The 23,391-nt window shown below is 40.4% G+C and overlaps 1 protein-coding gene across 3 annotated transcripts in view; it reads right to left on the reverse strand.

Annotated features, from left to right (window-relative positions):
- HIVEP1 (HIVEP zinc finger 1) overlaps window positions 1-21,409 on the reverse strand; it is a 184,767-nt gene extending 163,358 nt beyond the window's left edge. For 2 of the 3 annotated variants that reach the window (XM_084620937.1, XM_084620935.1), the window contains exons 1-2: window positions 21,063-21,328; window positions 17,747-17,891 (exon numbers count right to left, since the gene is read on the reverse strand). In XM_084620937.1, the coding sequence (XP_084477063.1) occupies window positions 17,747-17,786 (40 nt within the window). In that variant the 5' untranslated portion in view covers window positions 17,787-17,891; window positions 21,063-21,328. Of the gene's footprint in view, window positions 1-17,746; window positions 17,892-21,062; window positions 21,329-21,355 lie in introns of those variants that run through there. The other variant, XM_084620936.1, reaches the window with a different exon arrangement.
- Between the last annotated feature and the right edge of the window lie 1,982 nt (window positions 21,410-23,391).

Raw genomic sequence — 23,391 nt, forward strand, 5'->3', positions numbered from 1 at the left:
TGTTATTGAAAATAGATGCTGACTTGAACAATTATTTTTGGAAATTACTCATTAAAGTGGGAAACTTGCATTTGCAAACTAGCTGCTGATGATAGTTTCAAAAGGTGCAGAGAAGAAAAAAAAGAAGAAGGGCAAGACAATTTATTTGTGAATCTGATTTGGATTTGCCCCAGCAGCGCACAGGAGTTTTAAGTCTTTTTTCTATTGCTTGACTATGCGTATTTTCTAATGCTTGCCTGTAGTACCCTCAATGCTCTTGAAATAGTTTATTATCCATCCTCTGCTGACTTTGACTTCGCATTGTCCTGTTCATCTCCAAGTGTTCTTGTCTTATGTGTCTTCCAAGCTTCACGTCCTCCTTCAGCATCTCCAACCATATTTTTCTAGGTCTTCCTCGTGGTAGTTGTCCCTTCACTACTAGCTCTTGTACGCTCTGGCCAACACCTCCAATATCTCACAACACCACATGACCCAGCCATCTGACTCGATACTCCCTCAGCTTTTCTGTGATAGGGGTTACCTGCATCCTGGCTTAGACTAAGTAATGAAAAGGTACATCTCATTTTACCCAGCGTCAACTTTAGCATGCTCATCTCAGAAGCATAAAGTAGTTGTTCTTCTTTCTCCCTCAGTGGCCAGCATTCTGACCCATACATTATGGCTAGCCTAGTCATGATCTTATACCCTTCATTCTTTAGTTTACTTGGCACATTCTTATTGCACAGAATTCCTGTCAACTTTCTCCATCTACACAAAGCATTCTTCATGCAGCTCCTAACATCTGCATCCACATTCCCATCATGGCTTAGATATTTAAATTATTGCACAGACTAATTAACAGTTCTAGGGCCCTTTCCAGTTCGTATTAATCTCCATGGCACAACATGATGCCATTGGCAAAAAGAATGTTTCCATGGAGCCTCTCCCCTAATCTCTTGCATCAAGGCGTCCATTACAATCATAAATACGAATGGTCTCCAAGCTGATCCTTGATGCAGTTACCCTCAAAGTGAATTACTCACTATAGCCACAGTCGCTTTTCACTACTGTTATGCTACTCTCAGAAGTGTCCATGATACTCTGAACACGTGTCTTCGGCGGACTGTGCAACTGCAGGCACCACCATAAGGATTCTCTACGAACTCTGTCATAAGCCTTCTTTAAATTCACAAACACTAAGCACAATTCCTCATATTTCTCCCCATATTCCTCATCAAATAATCAGGCTCCAAACCCTGCATTCATGTTGACCCTCTTGGCATAAACTCATATTAGTTGAGGCTTCAGCTCCTCCCAAAGTCTTTTCTCGAAAATTTTTCCAGCCATATTATCATGAGGCTAATCAACTTGATGGTCAGTAATTACTATGTTCTTGAACATCTACTTTACATTTAAGGATAGGGACCAATGTGTTCATCTTCCACTCATAAGGGATTTTTCCAGTATGGAGAATTAAACTGAAAAAGTTTGTCACCATCATCACTCCTTCATGGCCTAGTGCTTTAAATAAGCCATCCTCTCCCTACCCACCAAAACAGCATTAAATGTACCCAGAAAACCTTGCTTCTGTAAATTACAATGGAAGAATCACTCAAAGCCCAATGCAACAAAAAGAGATATGTTTGACGATACTGGAAAAATAAATAGGTTCTGGAATCAAGGAGGATAGGGAAGGATAACAGCTGTTTTGGGGAGACTGAAGAAGGATAATGAAGATGTTGTGCAAATTGAAGGGTTGGGTGAAGGTAAGAGATTAGTTTTTCCATGCTTGGGCTCCCTCTCAAATGTATTGTAGGTGAGCATTTTTTCTCCTTCTGCAGTACCACATTTAACGTTGCTTACAGAAGAGGTGTTATGGCTATTTCTCAAACTGTTCATCTTCCTGCTGCCTTCTCCCTTTAATAGTTACTTCAAAAGTTCATCATTTTACCCAAAAATCTTTTGGGGAACTGTTTCGTACTCCTATAACTTGTTCACTTCAGAAGAGTAATACCCTAACACGGAAATGAAGATTAAAGAACAATTTAAAAAAAACAAACAAGCATGGGGAAAATGGGACTCCTTGTGCCTCACTCCTGAATTTGTTTTGATACAATGTCCCTGTTGCATGAATTTTCAATGTGCTTGGGTCAATTCCACTACTCTTAGCCACACAGCTGTCAGATTTTCACTTTTTATTATGTGCCTACGTGGCAGGCCAACATTTCTGTAGAACGTCAGCTTTTCTAGGAGCTGCAACCCAAAAGGATGTAGTTATTTTCTTGGTCACATAAGACTTAAATGATCAGTGTAAATAAACTAATGGGTGAATCAAAATATTCTGGGACTTTCAATTAATGTTAATGGAATCTTTGTTTATCTGAAAAAACTGTGAGGAAGAAATCCACATTACTGTGACATCAAAAAAGGTAGCCCTAATATTTGAGAGATCCATTGGTAGGTGTGGAAGTGAATACTGCACAAGGAAAAGGCAGCTTCAGATGAGGATTCTAATCAGAAGTGACTCTTAAAGAAACTACAAAGGGCCTGGGGTGTATTCAGCACATTACCAGAATCTAAACTAGATTGTGACTGACCCACCCCAGGGCATGGCTACACTGGAAACTTCAAAGTGCTGTTGCAGGAGCGTTCCCGCAGCAGTGCTTTGAAGTACGAGTGTGGTCGTGCGCGAGCGCTGGGAGAGAGCTATCCCAGCGCTCCTGGTAATCCACCTCCACGAGGAGATTAGCTCCAAGCGCAGCTCCCAGCACTCGGAGCCTGTTTTAAAGCTTTAAAGCTTTTAGAGTTTTAAAGAGCTCTGACTCGCTGTACTCAGGGGGGTGATTGTTCACACCCCTAAGCCAGCAAGTTAGAGCACTATAAAATGTAAGTGTAGCCAAGCCCGCATAAACAGATGATGTTCAAGAAGTTTCACATACACAGTGGATTCAGAAGCTCTGCAAGTGGCAGTGAAAATACCAATGCACAATTTTCTCTTTTAAGATTTGGAGGAAGAATCCCAATATATTTTCCTCCACTATTTATTGCCTTTGGTACTTGAAGGAAATTTATCTCCAGCTTTAAAACAAATTCTGTGGCATCCTCGTATTTTTAACGTTATATAAGCAGCTATTCAATGCATCAACATTTAAAGACAGAATACAGATGTAACTAGTCAAATATGCCTACAGGCGTCTTTCCATTTAATAGAGGTTCTCCTTTAAACATGTTGTCTTAGTTACTGTTGCCAAAACTGTTTTTAAAGCCTAATGGAGAAAAAGCTGATTAGTTCTAGTACTGGCTCAAGAGACATTTACATCAGCATTTGTGAGAAACAGGACTCCTACTAACACGCAGATACAAGTACATGACTGCATCTAGCTTAACCCTTCTCTTAGCTCAGGTAGTAAAGAGGCACAATTTTTCTTCTTCATCCCTTTCCTTTTCCTCCATCCTTTTTTTTAAAACAGTACAGCAGATATAAGTGGTTAACCAGAACTCAGCTCTGGAGAACATTTATCACTACATCTCCTTTTTGATTTCTTATATTCTGCCAATAAAACATTAACTTATCAGGATCCACCCTGTATCCAGGGATTTTTAAATATCATTTTATAGTTACTAAAATCTGTAAACTAAAACATTACAAGGCTGCAGAAGGCAAGAGCGTTACTAAATTATTACTCATTATCAATCATGCTGCCCAAAGTTTAATTCTCTGTTCACATTGGGGGGTGGGAGGAGGTTAAAAAAAAAAAAAAAAAAACTTTTACAAGTTTACAAGCTTTTTAATGTCTGGGCACAATACCAAATATTGAATATGCCTGGTTTCATTCTGTAACAGGTCCTAAAATTCATAATCATTAACTCATAAATATGTGGCAAACATGGAGGCTCTAAGAAATGCAGGTCACCCAAAACTAATGGACACGAGCTCTCCTATAAGAGGTCTACTTCTGTAAGTGTCCCAGAAAGGACTTCCAATAGGAGGCTATTGCTAATGAGCCAGGAAAAGCTAGTCAGTATTGAAGCACAGACACAAAACATACAAATTGAAAACTATTAGATTTAAAATATTTTATAATAAAAGGGGAAAGTACCACTCTTTTTGCACAACTTTAAAAAAAATGCTTTATTCCTACACTCAACTCATTTTAAGCCTACATTTCCAATCAAATATTAAGAACATTCCTCTGTGTATCTGTGCAGACATTTTAAATGCTACCATATATACATTCACTCTTCTTCCTCGGAGTACATCAAGTTTGTAGAGACAGGAAATAATAATCAATTACTTGTTACCACTTTGAGTGTATTATAAATTTCACTCCCCCACCCCCAAACTTCCTGAACAATTCATTAGCCACTGTGGTGGTTATTGACTGGTTGGTTATTTGTCCTATGATCTCCAAATATTTTGTAAGCATTATTATTCATGGCTTATTCCTTTTTTTTGAAAAAATTCTTTTAATAGACACATTTACTGGGAAAGTTAAGTATTACTTTCTGTGGCAAAGTAAACAAATATAACTAATAAAAATGTAAAATATGTAAATAAAGAGGATACATCACAGAGATTTAGTCTACTAAGTTTTCTATGCACTATAGCAAGTTAAATTGGAAAATCCATAGTGCCCTCCATTAAATACCAACTGGATCAGCAGTGCCAAACACTCATCCTGCAAGTCTGATGTGTTCATATATATATGTAGATTCTGTTCAATCTAAGCTTTCATAAAGAAAAAAGTTATCTACCCCTTGTGGCCTCTGTTTGCCAGAAGCTGGGAGTGGACGACAGAGGATGGATCATTTGATGATTGCTTGTTCTGTTCATTCCTTCTGACGCGACTGGCATTGGCCACTGTTGGAAGACAGGATAACTGAGCTAGATGGACCATCAGTCTGACCCAGTATGGCCATTCTTATTGGAAAATTTCCAAATGTGAACAGACTGTAAATTGATACAGTGCTCTCTTCCTAAGTCTGCAAAAAAAACCCCACCTTACTCACTATATTAATCCCACTGAATATCAATTCTGAAGCCTAATGTTGACACTAATATCATTGTTGAGCATTTTAAGAGACGGAATGGGAAAGGGGCAAGAGTGAGGGCTATAGGAGAGAGGGAACTGGGAGCTCGTGCAGAAAAATGAAAGGAAAAGGAAGAGACATATAGGGAAGAGAAACAGAGAGAGGAGGAGGATAGGGAAGAAAAAGAAACAAAAGGCAAAAATAGCAGTGGTCCTAAATGGGAATATGCTTTCCTCAAAACCAGATACAGAAAGCGGTAATACTGAAAGAATACTGAAAAAACAATTACACGTACAGTTAACTAGATAAAAGGCTTTGATCTCTGTGCAAACCTCCCATTGACATCAGTGGGAGTTCTGGGACCAGAGTACACAGGTCGATTTGTGTACTAATGTGCATATTTATGAGGATACAAGACCCTTCGGCAAACACTTCAAATATGGCTACGGAAAAGTCACCTTATTACTATGAAACTCTTTAATTAATTAATGTGTAACTGAAAAAAATTCAGTTAGCCAACTGAAAGAATCACAGACCCAACACAAAAAGAATAAATTGCACAAGTTGACAAACGTATCTTGGAGTTTCTGAGCACACTCAGGTACTTACAAACAACTACAAGCCCTCAAAAGACAGAATATTCAACTTTTAATAGGGAAGCAGATCTGGATTTAACAGTTAAAATGGTAATCATTTAGACAACAATCTCTTGTGGGCAGGCATTCTCTTTTTGTTCTGTGTTTGTACAGCACCTAGCATAATGGTATATGGACAGCATCATATTAGGGCTCTTAGGCGTTACTGTATTATTTGTGTTACCTTAATAATGAACATGCTCAAATTCAACTGTGATGCTTATCTGAAACATCAGTTTAGGAACCTGAACATCTGTGTGCCCACATAATGAGCAATAAATTTTAATTCAGAAGTCTGAGGAAAATGAAATCTATGATGCACTCAGAAAATGGTAAAAAAAAAAAGCCTATTATATATCTCCAAGTTACATCACGGCTTCAGGTCATGTCTTAACCTTAATCTTCTTACAGGAAGGAGGCAAGAAAGAATATATGGACAATAGCATTTGAAATGTGTAGCTGGACAGGTACTAGATACAATTAAATAAAAGCACAATATATGCATACTTTTCTAAAACCAATTTAAGATTTGATTAGCAAAGGCATTACACCAGAGATGATATCTGGTTACAAAGAAAGGAAAAACAAGAAAAAGCAATTCAGATGATTTCTAGTTAAACTAGGTAATAGAAGAGCATCATAGGGAGGGGGAAAAAAAAAAAAGATATCCATTCATAGAGAGATTATTTCTCCCAGAAGCAACATCTAAGTAATGATTCTATGTAATACTTAAGGAAACCTCAGACAGCCCATGATATAGTAATGACAACATCTTATTAGAAAGTTATAAAAACACTCTGGTAAGGTATTTTAGAGATATCAACTATCCCTGGGTCTTGTTCTACCTCTTGTGGTCTTTTACTGAAGAGGCTGAATATTTTCTCAGAGTAAACAAAACTGTACTGTTCCAATCAGGGTGGATTTGATCAAATTGATTTAAATCACGATTTAAATCACTAGTCGGGAAGACTAGATTTAAGCATGGATTTCTACATAAAAGTGCATTCTTTTTGGTTCTTACAACCTTGATACATATTCGTCACAACTCAAAGACAGATGAGACCCAAACTGGGTCTTTTTTACGGTGTGCTGCCATTATAGGTTTTCCCTTCTAGTGAGAGAATGGCATGGCAGATCTCAAATCCATGAAGGCTACACTCAGAAATACTTCAAGACTTCTGGAATATGCTGCTCAAACAGTTTCACTTTTGTTTCTACTGCCTGTCCCTCCCTTCTCACATTTATCTCCAGACTTTTTCTCCTTGTGCAGATCTATTCCCCAACAATCTTCTATTCATTGAACTTTTTGAAACTTCGCACTTTTAGAGAGAGGTAAGGGACTGACTATGTACACAAATTTGCAGAGGTACAATAGGATTGAGGTCTGTTATTTCTCACCTCTATATATTATTTATTTAAAACATTTTTGCTGTTAACAAGCATGTTATCTCTGGAGACACAAATTCACAGTTTGAAAATTGCAAAACTAAGCATCTCTGATGGGATCTGCTAGACTATACAGAAGGCCCTGGAACTCCATAAGATTGGGTCCCTAATCCATGAACTATTGGAACTCATTTACAAAACTTTTCTTAAACATTACATCAGTGTTTCCCAAACTTGGGACGCCACTTGTTTGGGGAAAACCCCTGGCGGGCCCAGCTAACTTGTTTGCTAGCCGCGTCCGCAGGTTTGGCCGATCGCAGCTCCCACTGGCCTCGGTTCGCTGTGCCCAGCCAATGGGGGCTGTGGGAAGCAGTGGCCAGTACGTCCCTTGGCCCACGCCACATGAATATATTGTCTCATACTATAGAATTAGAATTTATAATCCCTATTCCATGATGAAATATCTTTGAACTATAATGTATCTTAATTAAAACTATCTTTAGATAGTTTTTTCCCTCAAAAAGTATTTTATCAAAAAAAATCCAATTTAAATTTAAAAAATCAGATTTTTTTGACTTTTTAAAAAAATCATTGACTTTTATCCACCCTGGTTACAATACATGTATTTAACTGTGCTTCTTAACAAGATGTCTCAGGAATTACATTTTTGGCACATCACAAAATGCAATATTTTCATTATATTAACAAAACAAAATCTTCAGGATTTTTAAAAACACTATAATGTGTAAACATCATTGTGTTTGATAGTCATGGGCCAGAAGTTCTCCTTCTGTCGAAAATCTTGCAGAAGGGATAAAAGTTTTAAACTCTGCATTTTGCTATTAAGACATATACTCCTTTACACTCAGCAGGGCCACCAGTGATGTTGAATAGGTAGGGGTATAGCCTAAAAACGACATACAAGCCAAAAATTCATAGAAAGTGACATTGTAAGTACCATGCTATTTCTGGTTTTATATATATATATTTATATTTCTTTGCTCTGCACACTACTTTGCCCCTGTCAAAGGCATCTCTAGAATTCAAGGCAAGCATAAGACCTCCCCTCTGGGTTGACAAGGCTCACTGGTTAAGACAAGCTAATGCTGAGATTTATTATGCTACTTCCCACACCTTCAAGTTATGCCAATAATCAAAGGGAACATGCTGTTCAGACTGGACATTCCATGACTTCTTCCCTGGCAGGACCTAACCCACCTATTTCATAGGTAACTGAATGCATCTCACACACAGTTGTAGTTACCAACAACTAGGCAACATGATGTCATGAGATCATACCACAGCACTGCTGCTCCAAATCTGTTGTCATACAATTTCAGACCGTCATCTCTCCATTGGGCCATGTAAGAGAGGACAGTATAATACGGTCCTATTCTTTTAAATATATAGGGCTCTTTATTTAACAAAAACTAAAATTCAGCAGCTGTTTAAACTACAAATCACTTCTGTAAAACTTCTATTCATCTCTTCTCATGGTAACAAACAATAAGTGAGGGTAACCTGTTAAATCCAGGGGTCACCAAATCCAGTCATTACTTAGAAATTCAAACTCCAAAGGATTTGGTTTTGCTGGTCATATTCAGGTAAACAGGACTCTTGAGTTTAACATTTAAAAAAAGTAGTTTTCATGACCCTGTGTATCATTATAAAAACATTTCTTTTAGTCTGTTACCGACTTGCACAAGAAGTGCTGACTCAGTCAGTTTATACACTGAACTACTTCAAAGAAATTTTAAGAATAATGTTTAAATGTACTTATAAGACAAACTGTGTCTCCTGCCCTACTAAACAAGAATCGGAGGGGTAACCATGTTAGTCTGTATCCACAAAAACAACAAGGGGTCCGGTGGCACCTTAAAGACTAACAAATGTACAGATTTATTTGTGCATAAGATTTTGTGGGTAAAACAACCGACTCCTTCAGATGCATCAGATTCTACAAAACAAGAGTTTCCCCACTTCCTCCACAAATGCGTCACAGCAGATTCCAAACATTTGACCAATTTATTTTATGAAATGTAAACACTCTGAATGTTACTGCACTTAAGGAATGAAAAAGAGAGAAAAATACTACACCCTGCCCTGTTTATCTTCTTCAGTGCTTTAGACTGTAGTTTATAGGTCTGTTGTAGTGCACTAAATCTTGATTTCCACTATTTACAACTACCGTACAGAGACTTCATTTTAAAAAAAAAAAAAGCCACCTCACAGAGCCACTACTGAATCAGAAATCCTGCTAACTAGTTCACCCCCATTTCTACATCAGTAAGTCAAGTAAAAACAAGCTCTTGGAAAATTTACAACTCTGGAAATTCCCCTTAACATTTAGAAGCACAAATACAACATTTTTGCACAATAGGAAATCGAGTTATTTGAACATCAAGAGAGTCTCAAATGAAGATTACTGTACTGAAGAAGTAATCATAGAAATGTAGGGCTGGAAGGGATATCAGGAAGTCAGCAAATGCAGCCCCTTGCACTGACGCAGGACCAAGTAAACCAAGACCATCCCTGACAGAAGTTTGTCTAACCTGTTCTTAAATATCTCTAGTTATGGGGATTCTACAATCTCCCCTGGAAGCTTCCACAGAGCTTACCTTCCCCCTAGTTAGAAAGTTTTTTCTAGTATCTAAGCTAAGTCTTCCTTACTGCAGATTAAGCTCATTACTTCTTGTCCTACTTTCAATGGACATGAACAACTGACCACAGTCCTCTTTACAACAGCCCTTAATGTATTTGAAGACTGTACCAGGTCCCCACTCAGTCTTCTTTTCTGAAGACTAAACATGACCAGTTTATTTTTTAAAAATTTCCTCATAGGTCAGGTTTTCTAAACTTTTTATCATTTTTGTTGCTCTCCTCTGGACTCTCAATTTTATCCCATAAAATAAACCTGGGATTAAAAAAAAAAAAAAAGATTCAATTCCACAGCCTCTTGAATAAATGCAATTGTGCGGGTAAGAGTGGGCTATGGGGAAGCGTTCAAAAAGGGATGACAGTTTGACCAAAGTGGTTTTCATTTTCCCACAGCTACTGTGCAGTGTGCTGGGTGTCAGCCACCAACTGCTCGCTAACAGACAGGTGACTGCATTTGCATGTCTGCATCTGTTTAAGTAGGGCAATACATCATGTAAAATGTTATTGCTTCCCATTACCTAAAGCAGTATTTTGCCTATCATTATTGGAAAAAAGCCAACAATTCTGCTCTCAGCATAAGTGTTATTTAAATTATGTTTTAAAAGATGATGCATGTAAAGTACTCATCATTCAGCAAGGTGCACATTAAGAAAAAATGAATGTTATCAAAGACTGAGCTAGATGTAGACAAGTCACAAGTTTGTTTTAAAAAGGCAGCTACATACCTAACACATCTGCTGGGCTTAAATACCACAGAAGCTGTCATAAATATAAAGGGAAGGGTAAACCCCTTTGAAATCCCTCCTGGCCAGGGGAAAGCTCCTCTCACCTGTAAAGGGTTAAGAAGCTAAAGGTAACCTCGCTGGCACCTGACCAAAATGACCAATGAGGAGACAAGATACTTTCAAAAGCTGGGAGGAGGGAGAGAAACAAAGGGTCTGTGTCTGTCTGTAGTCGTCTTGGCCGGGGATAGACCAGGAATGGAGTCTTAGAACTTTTAGTAAGTAATCTAGCTAGGTATGTGTTAGATTATGATTTCTTTAAATGGCTGAGAAAAGAATTGTGCTGAATAGAATAACTACTTCTGTCTGTGTATCTTTTTTGTAACTTAAGGTTTTGCCTAGAGGGGTTCTCTATGTTTTTGAATCTAATTACCCTGTAAGATATCTACCATCCTGATTTTACAGGGGGGATTTCTTTATTTCTATTTACTTCTATTTTTATTAAAAGTCTTCTTGTAAAACACTGAATGCTTTTTCATTGTTCTCAGATCCAAGGGTTTGGGTTTGTGGTCACCTATGCAAATTGGTGAGGCTTTTTATCCAACATTTCCCAGGAAAGGGGGGGTGCAAGTGTTGGGAGGATTGTTCATTGTTCTTAAGATCCAAGGGTCTGGGTCTGTAGTCACCTAGGCAAATTGGTGAGGCTTTTTACCAAACCTTGTCCAGGAAGTGGGGTGCAAGGTTTTGGGAAGTATTTTGGGGGGAAGGACGCGTCCAAACAGCTCTTCCCCAGTAACCAGTATTAGTTTGGTGGTGGTAGCGGCCAGTCCAAGGTGTAATATTTTGTACCTTGGGGAAGTTTTGACCTAAGCTGGTAAAGATAAGCTTAGGAGGTTTTTCAGTACCCTAGAGTTCAGAGTGGGGGAGGAACCCTGACAGAAGCCCTCTGTAATAACAGTGGCCTGAACATATACTGAGTCTATACATTTCCTCACCTTCACGTGTCACTGTTTTCAGAATTACATATTCGTTTTTGTTTTTCTAAAGAAAAAATCCACTAGGAAAGAGCTGAAACCAAAAATCTTAACTACTGTTCATAAGGATGTTCACTACACACTCCCTCATAAAATTCTAAATAAGTTTCCAACTAGATATTTGCACTACAGCTATTTTAGCCTACTGGATAGTTCATTATAAATCCTGATGGCTACACATAAGTAGTGGCTACTTTTCAAAATAACTTTTTCTGCAGAATACCAAAGCAATTATCTCATATATGGATTAGATGCAAAAACAGAAGCTATTTTGAGCACTGAGTGTAAAAAAGCATCTTTATTCAGTCAGCAAAAAGACTTTTTTCTTTAAACTTTCACATAAAAGCTTACTGAACTGTCACAAAATGCAAGCCAAAGTTTTCTTGGGCTCAAAGGCTTAACAAACACAGGGTATATCTACAATGCAATAAAATACATGCGGCTAGCCTATGTCCACTAACTCAGGCTGTGGGGCTATAAAAGTGTAGTGTAGACATTAGGGCTCGGGCTAGAGCCCAGGCTCTGGGACCCTGCAAGGTGGGAGGGTCCCAAAGCCAGGGTGTATATGAAGGAATGGAGGAAGAGGAACAGGGACAGAAACCCAGTGAGGGGGATGGAAATACAAATTATAGAGCACACTCCTCTCCAGAACCTGGAATTGAACTAGGATTCCCACATTTCAACACTCCTCTGCTGAGAACAAAGAGCTGCAGAGTCCACTGACAAAAGTGTGACTCATCCACCTCTAGTGGCTTGTCCACACAGAGGATAGCAACCTACTAGCGCTACCAGTTACTCAATTAATTCATGTGATAGAAGCTTCTGTGCTGTAGTTCTAGAGGTCCCAACCCTATTAATGACTTATGTATGTGAGGGTCAATGTGGTTCAATTTTGCTTTTTCAAAAACCTAGGAAATTATATAAAAATTACATTAAAAGAATGCTAAGGTTGCATCGTCTAGCACTCACAAGTTAGAAAGTGTCAGAATTAAGGTTGCACATGCATTCTTTAAATACATGATCACATACTATTTTATCCACAGAATCCCTGCCTCATTCAGAGCACAGGATGGACAATACTCACGGACTGGATAGTTATTAAATATTTCTTTTAATCTTTATCATACAAAATGTGGCTCCAGGCCTGGTTTACAGTACATCCTGAACAGAACACAAAATTATTCGTTTCCTCATCAACTTTTCCATAGTGCTCTCCCTGTAGTAGCTGAGTGCTTCACAAACGAATTAATTTATCCTCACAACAGCCCTGTGAGGCGAAGTGATATTGTTATCTCCATTTTATAAATGGGGAACTGAGGCACAGTGATTAAGAGACTGTCTACCCAAAACTAGACGACACTTTTGACAATTTGAGATATCTAGGACCTGATTTTTCAGACCATTTTTACCACATCATGTTCAAATCACAGGTCTAATTGAACAGCTGCAATTGTGAGAGCTCAGCACTTTGACCCATGTGTCTCAGCTGAGTTATTTTAATAAATGAGGAACACATAATTAGTGGCCTATTGTGAAAAGTTTGTTTTAAAGAGATTTGCCCAGCATCACATAGAAATTATGTGGCAGAAGCAGTGATAGAATCCAATTCCCCAGGGCAGCATTCAACTGCCTTACCATGAGAGCATCCTCTCTCTTCCTGCAATCCTCTGCATCATATGATACACAACTTCCAGCTTCTGCAACAAATGAGGCAGGGGTCCTACAGACCACAGTCTCTTTCACTACACAACTCTGGTTCGTTTCATAAGCACAGTCAATCCTGTGCACGGAGGAAAAAATTATGTGATCACATATTTAAAGACTGTATCATAATGCATGTGCACAAGGGGAATTAATTGGCATTTCTTAACTTTTCAGTATTTCACAACAGTAACGTTCTACTAACAGTGTTTTTGTATGTAATTACATAGAACATATTGTTCGTGTTGAAGTAGCACTTAAAGGACTCGCTCAAGATTGGCCTCACCGTTAGGTGCTGTATTTACAGATAGTACAAGACAGTCTTTCCCCCCCAAGTATCGTATAATCTAAATAGACAAGACAGACAAAAGTGTGGGGGAAAATGAAGTATCATTACTGTCACGTTACAGATGAGAAATTAAGACTTAGAGAGATTAAATAATTTTCCCAGGTCTCCGATAGACCATGAGACTGAACACCGATTTTTTAAGTCTCAGGCCAGACCATTAACCACAAGACCATTTTTCCTCCCTAGTTCTGTAAAGATTTTTGGAATAATTTGTACAAAAAAACTACACAAAACAAAGTATGTGCTATACAGAAGCCTCAACTCAATGGGCACTTCTATAATAATGTGAAATCTTCTGGCAAAGCACAACCTGAAGTCCAGAAATTGACAGTTCTATTTCTGGCTTTGCCATAGACATGCTATGTGACTTTGGACAAGTCATTTATCCTCTCCGTGCCTCAGTTTTCTTTGACTTGACAGACAAGTTAATGTTCCCCTATCTCTGATATTCACAGGTACACTGTACAGGCTTAAATCATTAATTTTTGAGACGTACCAGCACCACAGTAATGACACCTCAGAAATGCCTGTAAACAAAGCACTATTTGTGCAGTAGTAACAGAAGTAAAAAGCATGTCAACATTATTCTTAGTTTTTTTAAGCTGAAAAACTAAAATACAGAATCCGATTTTTATTTTTTTATTTTTTTTAAAGTGTTAGGCACTTGATTCAAACCTACTCTTAGTCATGCTTTGTAAGCCTGGCACAGCAGCTGATTTACAAGCTATATCGAAATGTGTGCCAAAATACTGGTAAGAAAGATCAACCTGTTAATCTTCAATCTACACTGGCACCTTTCATTACTGAAAAATAGTTTCTAATTTTAACCATACTGAAAGAACCCTCTACTTTCATTACTTAACAGAACACTTGTTCAACTCCATTGAAGTCAGTGGAAGAACCATAACATATCCAGCTTTCCAATCAACTTCTGTTCACTGTTTAGATTACAGTAGAACATAACTTAGTTTGACATTATGCTCAGATTTCTTTAGCAGACACAAAATGTTAAAAGCCTAACAGGGCTGTTAAGCTTTAGAGACAGAACACTCATCTGCTTCAAGTAGAAAATATTTGATGGTAAAGGGAAAATACAAGCAATAACTAAAATTCATACTCTTAAAATATAATTTTAAAGAAGCTGGCCCATATTTTTGGAACCAAATTGTGCGCTACCATCTTTTTGTTCCGTGTTTATACAGCTTCTAGTGCAATGGGGCCCTAGTCAGTGACGGCACTCTTAGGCACTACCAGAATACAAATAATAAACAACCAGCTTTAATTACAAATACCTCACTACTGTGACCTTCAATAAATATCCAAGAAAGCAAAAGCATGAGAGTGAGTGTTTTGCTCTATATCCGCACAGCCATTTGACAACAAATACCAAATGTAATCAACCCTGCCAAAAGTGAGTCTCTAATGTAATTACACTTCGGGGAATAGATTAGTGAGAAATGTTAGTTATATTTGTGGAACAACTGGCTAATCTGGCCTGTCCCATGAAAATAGACAGAGTAGCTGCATAGAGTGCTCCCTTCACCGGTCAATTCTCCCCTTTATAATTCTGTTGTATTAAATAAGACATGAATAGTATTCAAAAGATGAAAAGGAAGGAATAGGTAAGAAAATGTAACCTCCAAGATGTTTAGGAACTGAACTATAACACCTAATGATTTTAGTCTTTGTGCCTAGCTATTGGAGATAACAATGTGTTTTCTTCTTGTTTTTTTAAAACGTGCTGATGTTTCTTAGTTAGAGACATGATATCCCATCAGATTACTCATAAGGCTAGAAAAGTACAGAAATGCCTGAAAAAAAAAAGCACTAACTAGAAAAGTGCAGAGAACTTCTGTTTATGAAACGTTACTCTAGTTTAACCTATGGGTAGCATAATCTGTCATTGCTTTAACCTGGGCATGCCTTTGGACTTTATGTTTGGAACTACTGAATAGTTTTGGTAGTATAATTATCCTGTTACTCTGAGACCTGAGAACATACAACTTGTCTCAGACTTTTGTCAATCATCGCCAATGCTGGAGTTAACACCTTCAAGTTAAACAGTCAAGAGCCTAGGTTTGAAAATATCTTTGAGACCTTTGGCCAAAACACTCAATATGTCACTAAAAAATTTTCATCACATTAGGATATATTCAACACAGCCATAAAGAAATGAGAAGATTAATGCTGGGAAACAAAATGATACAAAGCAGGTACATGCAATGTGTTCCACTGAGACTGTTCCAGTTTAATGCTCATTTACCCGTTTGACATAAAAACCCCTATGTCAGTATTGTATAATCATGAAAGCAAGTGACAAGATGATCTTATTCTCACATAATTATTTGTGAAATAATGTTTCCAACGTCCTGTCTTCTTGCTAAATTTTCTTCCCTCTGTAAAAGTCAGATTAGTACAGCACTATATAAATACAGTGAAAAGGCAACAAAAAAACCAACCACCTCAAAGCCCATAAAATTAAAGAATGCTTTAGGGACACATCTAGTCTGCAAGTGATAGTCAAATGTCTTTACTTAAAACCCTGAGAAAATGAAATTCACCTCACCTGAAGAAAAAGCCATATTTCACTGGATATCTTATCTCTGGATTTAATATCAACAGATGCTATTTCATTCTCTCAAACCATGCAATAATCAAACAACTTTTAAAACACAAGAACATATTAAAACAACGATTTTAAACTTTATCCCATGCTATGAAAAGTATAGTATTAACCAAAAAGGAGATTATTTTCAAGTCTCTAAGAGGCAATAGAAATGTTAAATTCTTGGTCATGGTTGCTCACTCTCCAGAGTGGCCCGGGATGTAAGTGCAACAGACATAGCACATTTGGAAACAGATCGTGTTACAGGATGTTTAATAGTGACTCCTGTAAGGAGCTCTGAAGGAAGTAAAAGCATTCAGATTGCTTGAACTTCAGAAGCTGAGTACATAACACTTGCAATAGGGAAGGGAGAAGTCAGGAAAGTCCATTCATTAGGAGTGGGGAGAGATGATAAAGATGATATTGCTACAAGTGATTTTAAGATGCCGACAATCTACCTACCAAACAAAGTACATGATGCCCTCCCTAAAATACAGTAAAGATTTCCTAATCTTATACTGTTAATAAATTATGCTTTTATTGAAATTGAAAATATTCATTGAGTTTCATCTTAGAATCCATACATTTCCTCTTTTGGCAGATCTAATCATTAATTGAACCAACTGCTATAACTTATTACATCATACATATGTCTGATTCATTTAGAAGTTCTATTCATTAAAAGAGACACTGTAAACAGTCTCTAAAATTAAAATATGTAAATATTTCTACTTTACAAAATTCCAGTGAAAACAACTATTTTAAGCAGAGATTTCCTGCAGTGCTTGCAAACAGTGATAAAGCAACACTAAACCTGAAAAGTGAAACTGACCAAACAGAAGTGAAACTGACTAAATTTGCTTCATTATTTAAGATGAGAGATGGAAACAATATAAATAATGAAAAGTAAACTGATTTTTAAAATTCCTTCATTTCTATAACCTAAGATGATAATAAATGTGTGTGTGTGTGTATATATATAGTTTATAGCCTCTCTAAGCAATTTTAACTATAACGATACGTGCTAAGGAACGCTTGTAAAAAATCATTTTACAAAATTTGGGCTTACTCTATACCAAGATTTTCCTTCTACGAGTTCTTTGCTTTTTAATGAAAGACTCACTTAACTGTAAGGAAGACTAGAAACTCTGATGATAATGCTAGCATGCACAGCACTATATCAGAGGGAGACACCCTCCCACTGACATAACTAGCACCGCTAGTTTTATTATGTCAGTCAGCATAACACAGCTACACGAGCACAGCTGTATCAGTACAGCTGTGCCTCTATAAGCTTGTAAGTGTAGACATGGCCTTTGACTGTACACTCTCTGCAGCAAGAAACCACATCTTCCTCTGTGTTTGCAAAGTTCCTAGTCTATGTTGGGCACTTCTGCAATCTGTAGAACAGCCACGTGCTGTCCATGCACAAAATAAACAAACTACAAGAATGGAAAAAGTGCCCCCCAACCTCTCTCAAAATTGTCTCTATTACAGTAATCTTAGACATTACATCTAACACTAGTGTGTAAAATATTTTTCAGACAGAAACTTTGGTTTTCAAGTTGTGTGTTCCTTTAATTTTCCATTTTAAATTGTTCCCAAGTTTCCTGGAGATTTTGCTTTCTTAGGTATGAGCTTCTTACCTCTCAGATTTCTGGGATGTATCTGTTTTGTCCGAGGCATTTTGCTTTAATCAGAGGCCACTTTCTCCTCCCCAGTATAGCAAGTAGAGCAAGCAGAGGAAAGGCAGCTCCATAAATCTGCCAAAGGGGTCAATTAATCCATGTGCTAAAAAGAGAGGGAGAAAAAAGGTGTTTGTTTTTTTAAGAGAGACATATAATATTAATATGAAAACATATCTTCTCTACCCTTTTTACCCTAAAGCTGCTACACAAATTAATAAAGCATAGATAATAATCCTTTGTACCTGTATAGCATCTTTCATTCCAAGAAACTCAAACTGTCTTTTATCGCTATTGTTAGCACAAACAGACTTCCAGGGTTACAAAGGATGTCACTGACAGACTAAGAAATAAAACACTGCTCATACCATTTACCAGTTTCTTCTCTAACTTCCAAAAACATGCACTTTTCCCCACAAAAATACTCAGCCTCAGGCTTTGAGATCTTGACCCATGATGAAAGGAAGTGAACAGAAATATGTTGTACTAGAGATCCTCTCATATATACTTCCCACTCCTTCCCCTCCATGACACTAGGTATCTGTAGGACTCTGCAGTTGTGACAAAGTCAGGAGAAATTTTGCTGGTGATTTCATTGCAACATTTCTTTATAACATTGAAAACAAAATCAGGCCCCAATCTTGCATGCGGATAGACTCCTGAACCACCCTGAAGCCAATCAATAGAGCTCTAGATGGGGGTAGCTGTCCACCCACACCAAAGAAACTGCAACATCAGGGTCTAAGTGTAAGGCCAATATCTGAAATAGACCAAGGTGAAGTGACACTCTTCTAATATTCCACAACTCGGTTTTCCATATATTTGAAGGGACGCAAATAAGTATTTTAATCACAAGAGCTAGAACCCCCCAGTTCCTCAAAGCTTAATACACAGAAATGTTCTCATGATTTTTTTATTTCTATTTAAACAGTATTTTGCTTGGATTTAAATCTCTCTGCAGTGTTTACAACCCTAAAACTGCAGGATCCTGCTCATGTATGAGAACTGCTTATTGAAATTGACCTGTACATTTCCACTATCCAAGCTAAACAGAATGAAAAAGTAATCCATATAAATATAGAGTTAATTTTAAAATGTAAAGTCTACAGTACTAACAACACAGGTAAGGATTTTTTAATTACTTGACATTGAGCCTTTAATTGGACTAGGTAGCAAGTGAAACTGCTTGACAGGGAAAAGGGAGATAAAGACCATCCTCACACACCTTATCTTCAAGGTGCAACAAAGATATAGTATTTTGTTTCCAATTCTTTGTTTATAAAAGGACATCATAAACCTGAAATAATTTAAGTCAATAATAAAGTGTATATGTTTCGGTTACTACACCTACTCCTGAAGCTTACAGGTTGTTTTGTATTTACAATGACACATTGCTATTAATTTTAAATGTTTTTCTCTTATCTGTTGTTGTGTGAAAGACTCAAACAAAAAAGAGAACTGACTACACAAATGAAAACTGGAAAATAGGTTTTTTTTCACAAATTTCTTTTAGTTGTAATAATAAATTATTATGTAAATAAAATCCCATGCAGTAGTGTGATGTTTAAGTTGGTCATCCTTTAAAATATGTTTGGTATAATTATGAATACATCATAAATGAAATTTAGCATTTATCATCAAAATGTTCAAGCTTTGTTGACTGAAGTTAGGCACCTACATCAGTAGCCAAATTTTAAAAGGTGCTGAGCATCTCTGAATCCTGATGATAATAATAAACTCCAGTGAGAGCTATGGGTAATCACCTGGCACCTTTGGAAAAGGTATACCACTTAAGTGCTTAAAGTTAAGCATCCAAGTAAGTTTCAAAATGTTGACATATATTTGAACAGGGCTTCTTAGAACATTTCCTAGTGTTTAGTTGCAACACAAGTGACATGTTACATAATATTTAAAACTCCATAGGTTAGTTTTCCACCAGCAATAAAATAATAAGATTTTTTGGCTGGGGGGGGGGGGAAGAAGAGAGGGGAAAATCAGGCAGTAGCAAAGGTACAGGTAGAAATCTTTTAAAAACTAAAGAAATCTGAAATCTTTTTCCTCCTCAGTTATCTGCCCTAAAAACTTGGCCATATCATAATCACCAGCAAAGTACGTTAGAGGCAAGGATTTAAATAAATAATAATAATAAAGATTAAAAAATGCAGAGAGCGAGAGAAGCACGAAATGATGAGAAGTGCAAACACAAGTTGCAAAGGGGAAAAACATGAATGAATAAAGAGGGAGGAGCCTGGGAAAACCCCTCTGCAACGCTGCACCGAACAAAGCGCTGCACACATCCATCCACATGCCAGGAAGGGGGAGAGCCACCGCAAACCGGGACCGACCCGGGGAAGAGGCTTTGGGGGTGGGGAATAGCTGGGAAGGCCTGGGAGGGGGGGAAACACCGGGATGCCTGCCTACCCCCTGCTACAACCCAGCAAAGCCTGCCTGCGGGCTCCTCTCCCTCTCTCTCACACACACACACACTCACAGAGCCCGGCTGGGAAACAAACACACGCGGCTGGAAGAGGAGTAAAGGCGGGTTTCGCACAAACCGCAGCCCCCCGGCAGGGAGATGGGGGTGGGGGAAGACGGCAGCTGGAGCCGGGCCTGCTGGTCCCTGCCTCCCGCCCGCCCCGATCGCCCTACCGTGGCGTGTCTGGGCGCCGCCGCGGCTCGCACGGGGCTCGGACGGGCTGAGGGGGCGGCTCCCCGGGCCGCGCCGGGCGCATGGGACCCGCTCTGGCGCTTCACAGCAGCGCCGGACTGTGCCCCCCCCTGCCGGCCTGCTCCGGGGGGCGGCTGGAGCCGGCCCTGCTGGCTGCCGCGGCTGATGGCGGCGGCTCCGGTGTAAGGGGGCACCAGCGGCGGAGGCAGCCGCTAGGAAACACGGCGCCTGGGAGCCTCCTTCACTTGACAACCTCGGACAAACATAACCCGGGGCTGGCTCCCTCCCCTGCCTGAGCAGCCGTGCAAAACGCCCCCCGCCCGCCCATCTGTGCCGCCCCCCCAGCCCCCACCGCTCCAGCATCTGTACCGCCCCAGACCCCCCCTCAGCCCCGCCAAGCCCCCACCGCTCCAGCATCCGCACAGCCCCCAACACCCTCCCCGAGACCCCCGCCCAAACACCCACCGCTCCAGTATCCGTGCCGCCCCGGGCCCCCCGAAACAGCCCCGGCCCCCGCCTCCACCGTGCCGCCCCGAAACAGCCCCGGCCGGCCCGCCCAAACACCCACCGCCCCAGCAGCGCTGACGCCGCCCGCACCCAGCCACCCACCCAGGCCCCAGCAGGGAGCCCCCGCTGGGCGATGTCTGTCTGACACTAGTCCCGCCCCGGCGCGCAGGCAGCAGCGGGGGATGCTCCCTGCACGGGGCGGGCTGGGCAGAGCCGCTCATGTCCCGGGCAGGGGCCAGCGGGCCGGGCTGCAGGGGGAGGCGTCCCTGGGGCCGGGCTGTGCGAAGGGGGCAGCGGGTAGGCGGGTCCCCCTGGGGAGCGGGAAGCTCAGGCCAGCGGGGCCGGGCGGGCCGCTGGCGGCGCAGCCATTGGGGGCTCCCCGGCCGATCACTCACGGGGCTGGCTGGGGGCAGCAGCTGGGCAGCGCGAGGGGAGGCGCGCGGCGGCGGCGGCGGCTCCGAGTCCGGGGGGGAGGGAAGGGAATGGGGGGGGGGGTTACCTTCTCTCACTTTCTATTGCAGGAAGCGGCCCGGTCCAGTGACGTCATCGGGTCTCCCGGTCCCGCCCTCTTCCCTGTCTGCATGGGAGGGGGAGGGGTCACTGAGGGGGTTTCCTCGCAGGCTGGTGGGAAGGGACAGAAGTGAAACTAGACACGCACCCAGGCTAAGATTTAAAAAAAAAAAAACACCCAGCCAGCAAGGATTCCCTCTCCCCCAGCCCAGCCACACTGCCCCCACCATCCCTACCCTGCAAAAGTGACATCGTGCCAGAGTGCCCAGGGCCACACTGGGCTTGGCAGTGCCCTGTCAGATAAAGTCGTGTTAACATAATAAACAGGCTGCCCCGCACGACAGTGGAGCCATGCAGCATTGTGCCAAACACAGCGTCACTGCGCCAGACTTCACAAAAGTGTGTCAGACTTTCGGGACAGCGTTAGATGATGTAGCACCGTGCCAGCCCATGCAACAACATGTTAGAACGTGTCAGATGGTGCAGCACCATGTTAAGTTGTATCATGACATCTTATTTGGTCAACTGGTATTACTGGAGACATTTTCAACCATGAAGCAGTTAATCCCAAACAGCAGCAGCAAGCAGCTGTTAAAGTCTTATTAAAGAGAATTCTGTTTTTCCTAGGAGACATGACCAAAAAGTCAGGACTTGATTAAGAACCTAAAGAAAACTTATTACAAAGCTATTTGCATTCTCACACCCCACCATGAGGGGCCGCTGTCACAATGCATTGCAGTGGGCACGCAGGTGTGTGTCGCACTCCCCCCTACAGCGGCCCATCCCTCCAGCACAGACAGAGAAGACACACAAACACACACACACTCCCATGTATGCGCATAACTGGGGCTGCTGCTGACGCGGAGATCCCGGAGGTTCCTCCTTGCTGCCACTGGCAGGTCACACACGCTGTGTCCTCCTTCCTCTGCTCTCTGGGTTTTCCCGTTCGCTAGCAGCTACGCTTAATCCCCTCCTCCTTCCCATTGCAACATACCAATAAAACCTCCCCCTGCTGAGGACAGCCGGCCATCCAACCCTCCCCGTACAATTTTCCCCAACGAGATTAAAAGAAGAAGCTCACCAAATGCTCAAAGTCTTTGCACTTTCTTTCGCAGTTAACTTTTAAAATAAAGCGACAAAAGCTGAACGCAAAAAACCTCCTCTGCTGGAAGTGGGCGTGAGAGGAAATACGAGGAGGAGGCGCCTAATGCTCTCTGCTGCTGCTCCCCTTTTTTGGCCCTTGCCTAGGGTTTTGCTGTTCTCGTCGTACTGCGCTGATTGGTTTACTACATCAGCTGTTTATATAGATTTTGCGTGTGTCATCTTGAATGGGGAAGATTTGTGGTGAGGGATTCCTCCTCCTCTTGTTGCAGGGAAGTAAAGGGGGTGGATCGCTGGTTAAAAAACAAACAAACAAAAAACCCTTGTCTTTTGTTAAAAAGCAGACAGCTTTTTAATTATTATTTAAAATACATTATCCTAACAACCGGATATTTGAAGTTTCTATTACCACTGGAGTTTTAGACGAGATTCTCCTTTATATTGCACTTGGATCCAGCACATTTTTTTTAACAGAACAAACCTAATTAACTGACCTCCCATTAAGTCTATCTTATATTGTCTCATTGTTTACTTGTGCTTCCTCAGCTAGCTTGTCTTACACTTAGACTCTCTGGGGCAGGAACTGCCTTTTTGTTGTACATTTGTACAGTGTCATCAACACAGGATTCCAGTCCGTTTCTTGGTCTCTCTCTCTCAGGTACTTAAATAGCTGCCATTACCATAGTATCTGAACACCTCACAATTTTTTAAAGGTATATATCCTCACAACATCCCTGCAAAGCTGGGAAATATTATTATCCTCATTTTACAACGGGAGAACAGAAGCAGAGTGATACAGAGTGACTTGTCCAACACCACA

This window comes from Lepidochelys olivacea, assembly GCF_965140295.1.
Source record: "Lepidochelys olivacea isolate rLepOli2 genome assembly, chromosome: 2".
NCBI classification, from domain to species: Eukaryota; Metazoa; Chordata; order Testudines; family Cheloniidae; genus Lepidochelys; species Lepidochelys olivacea.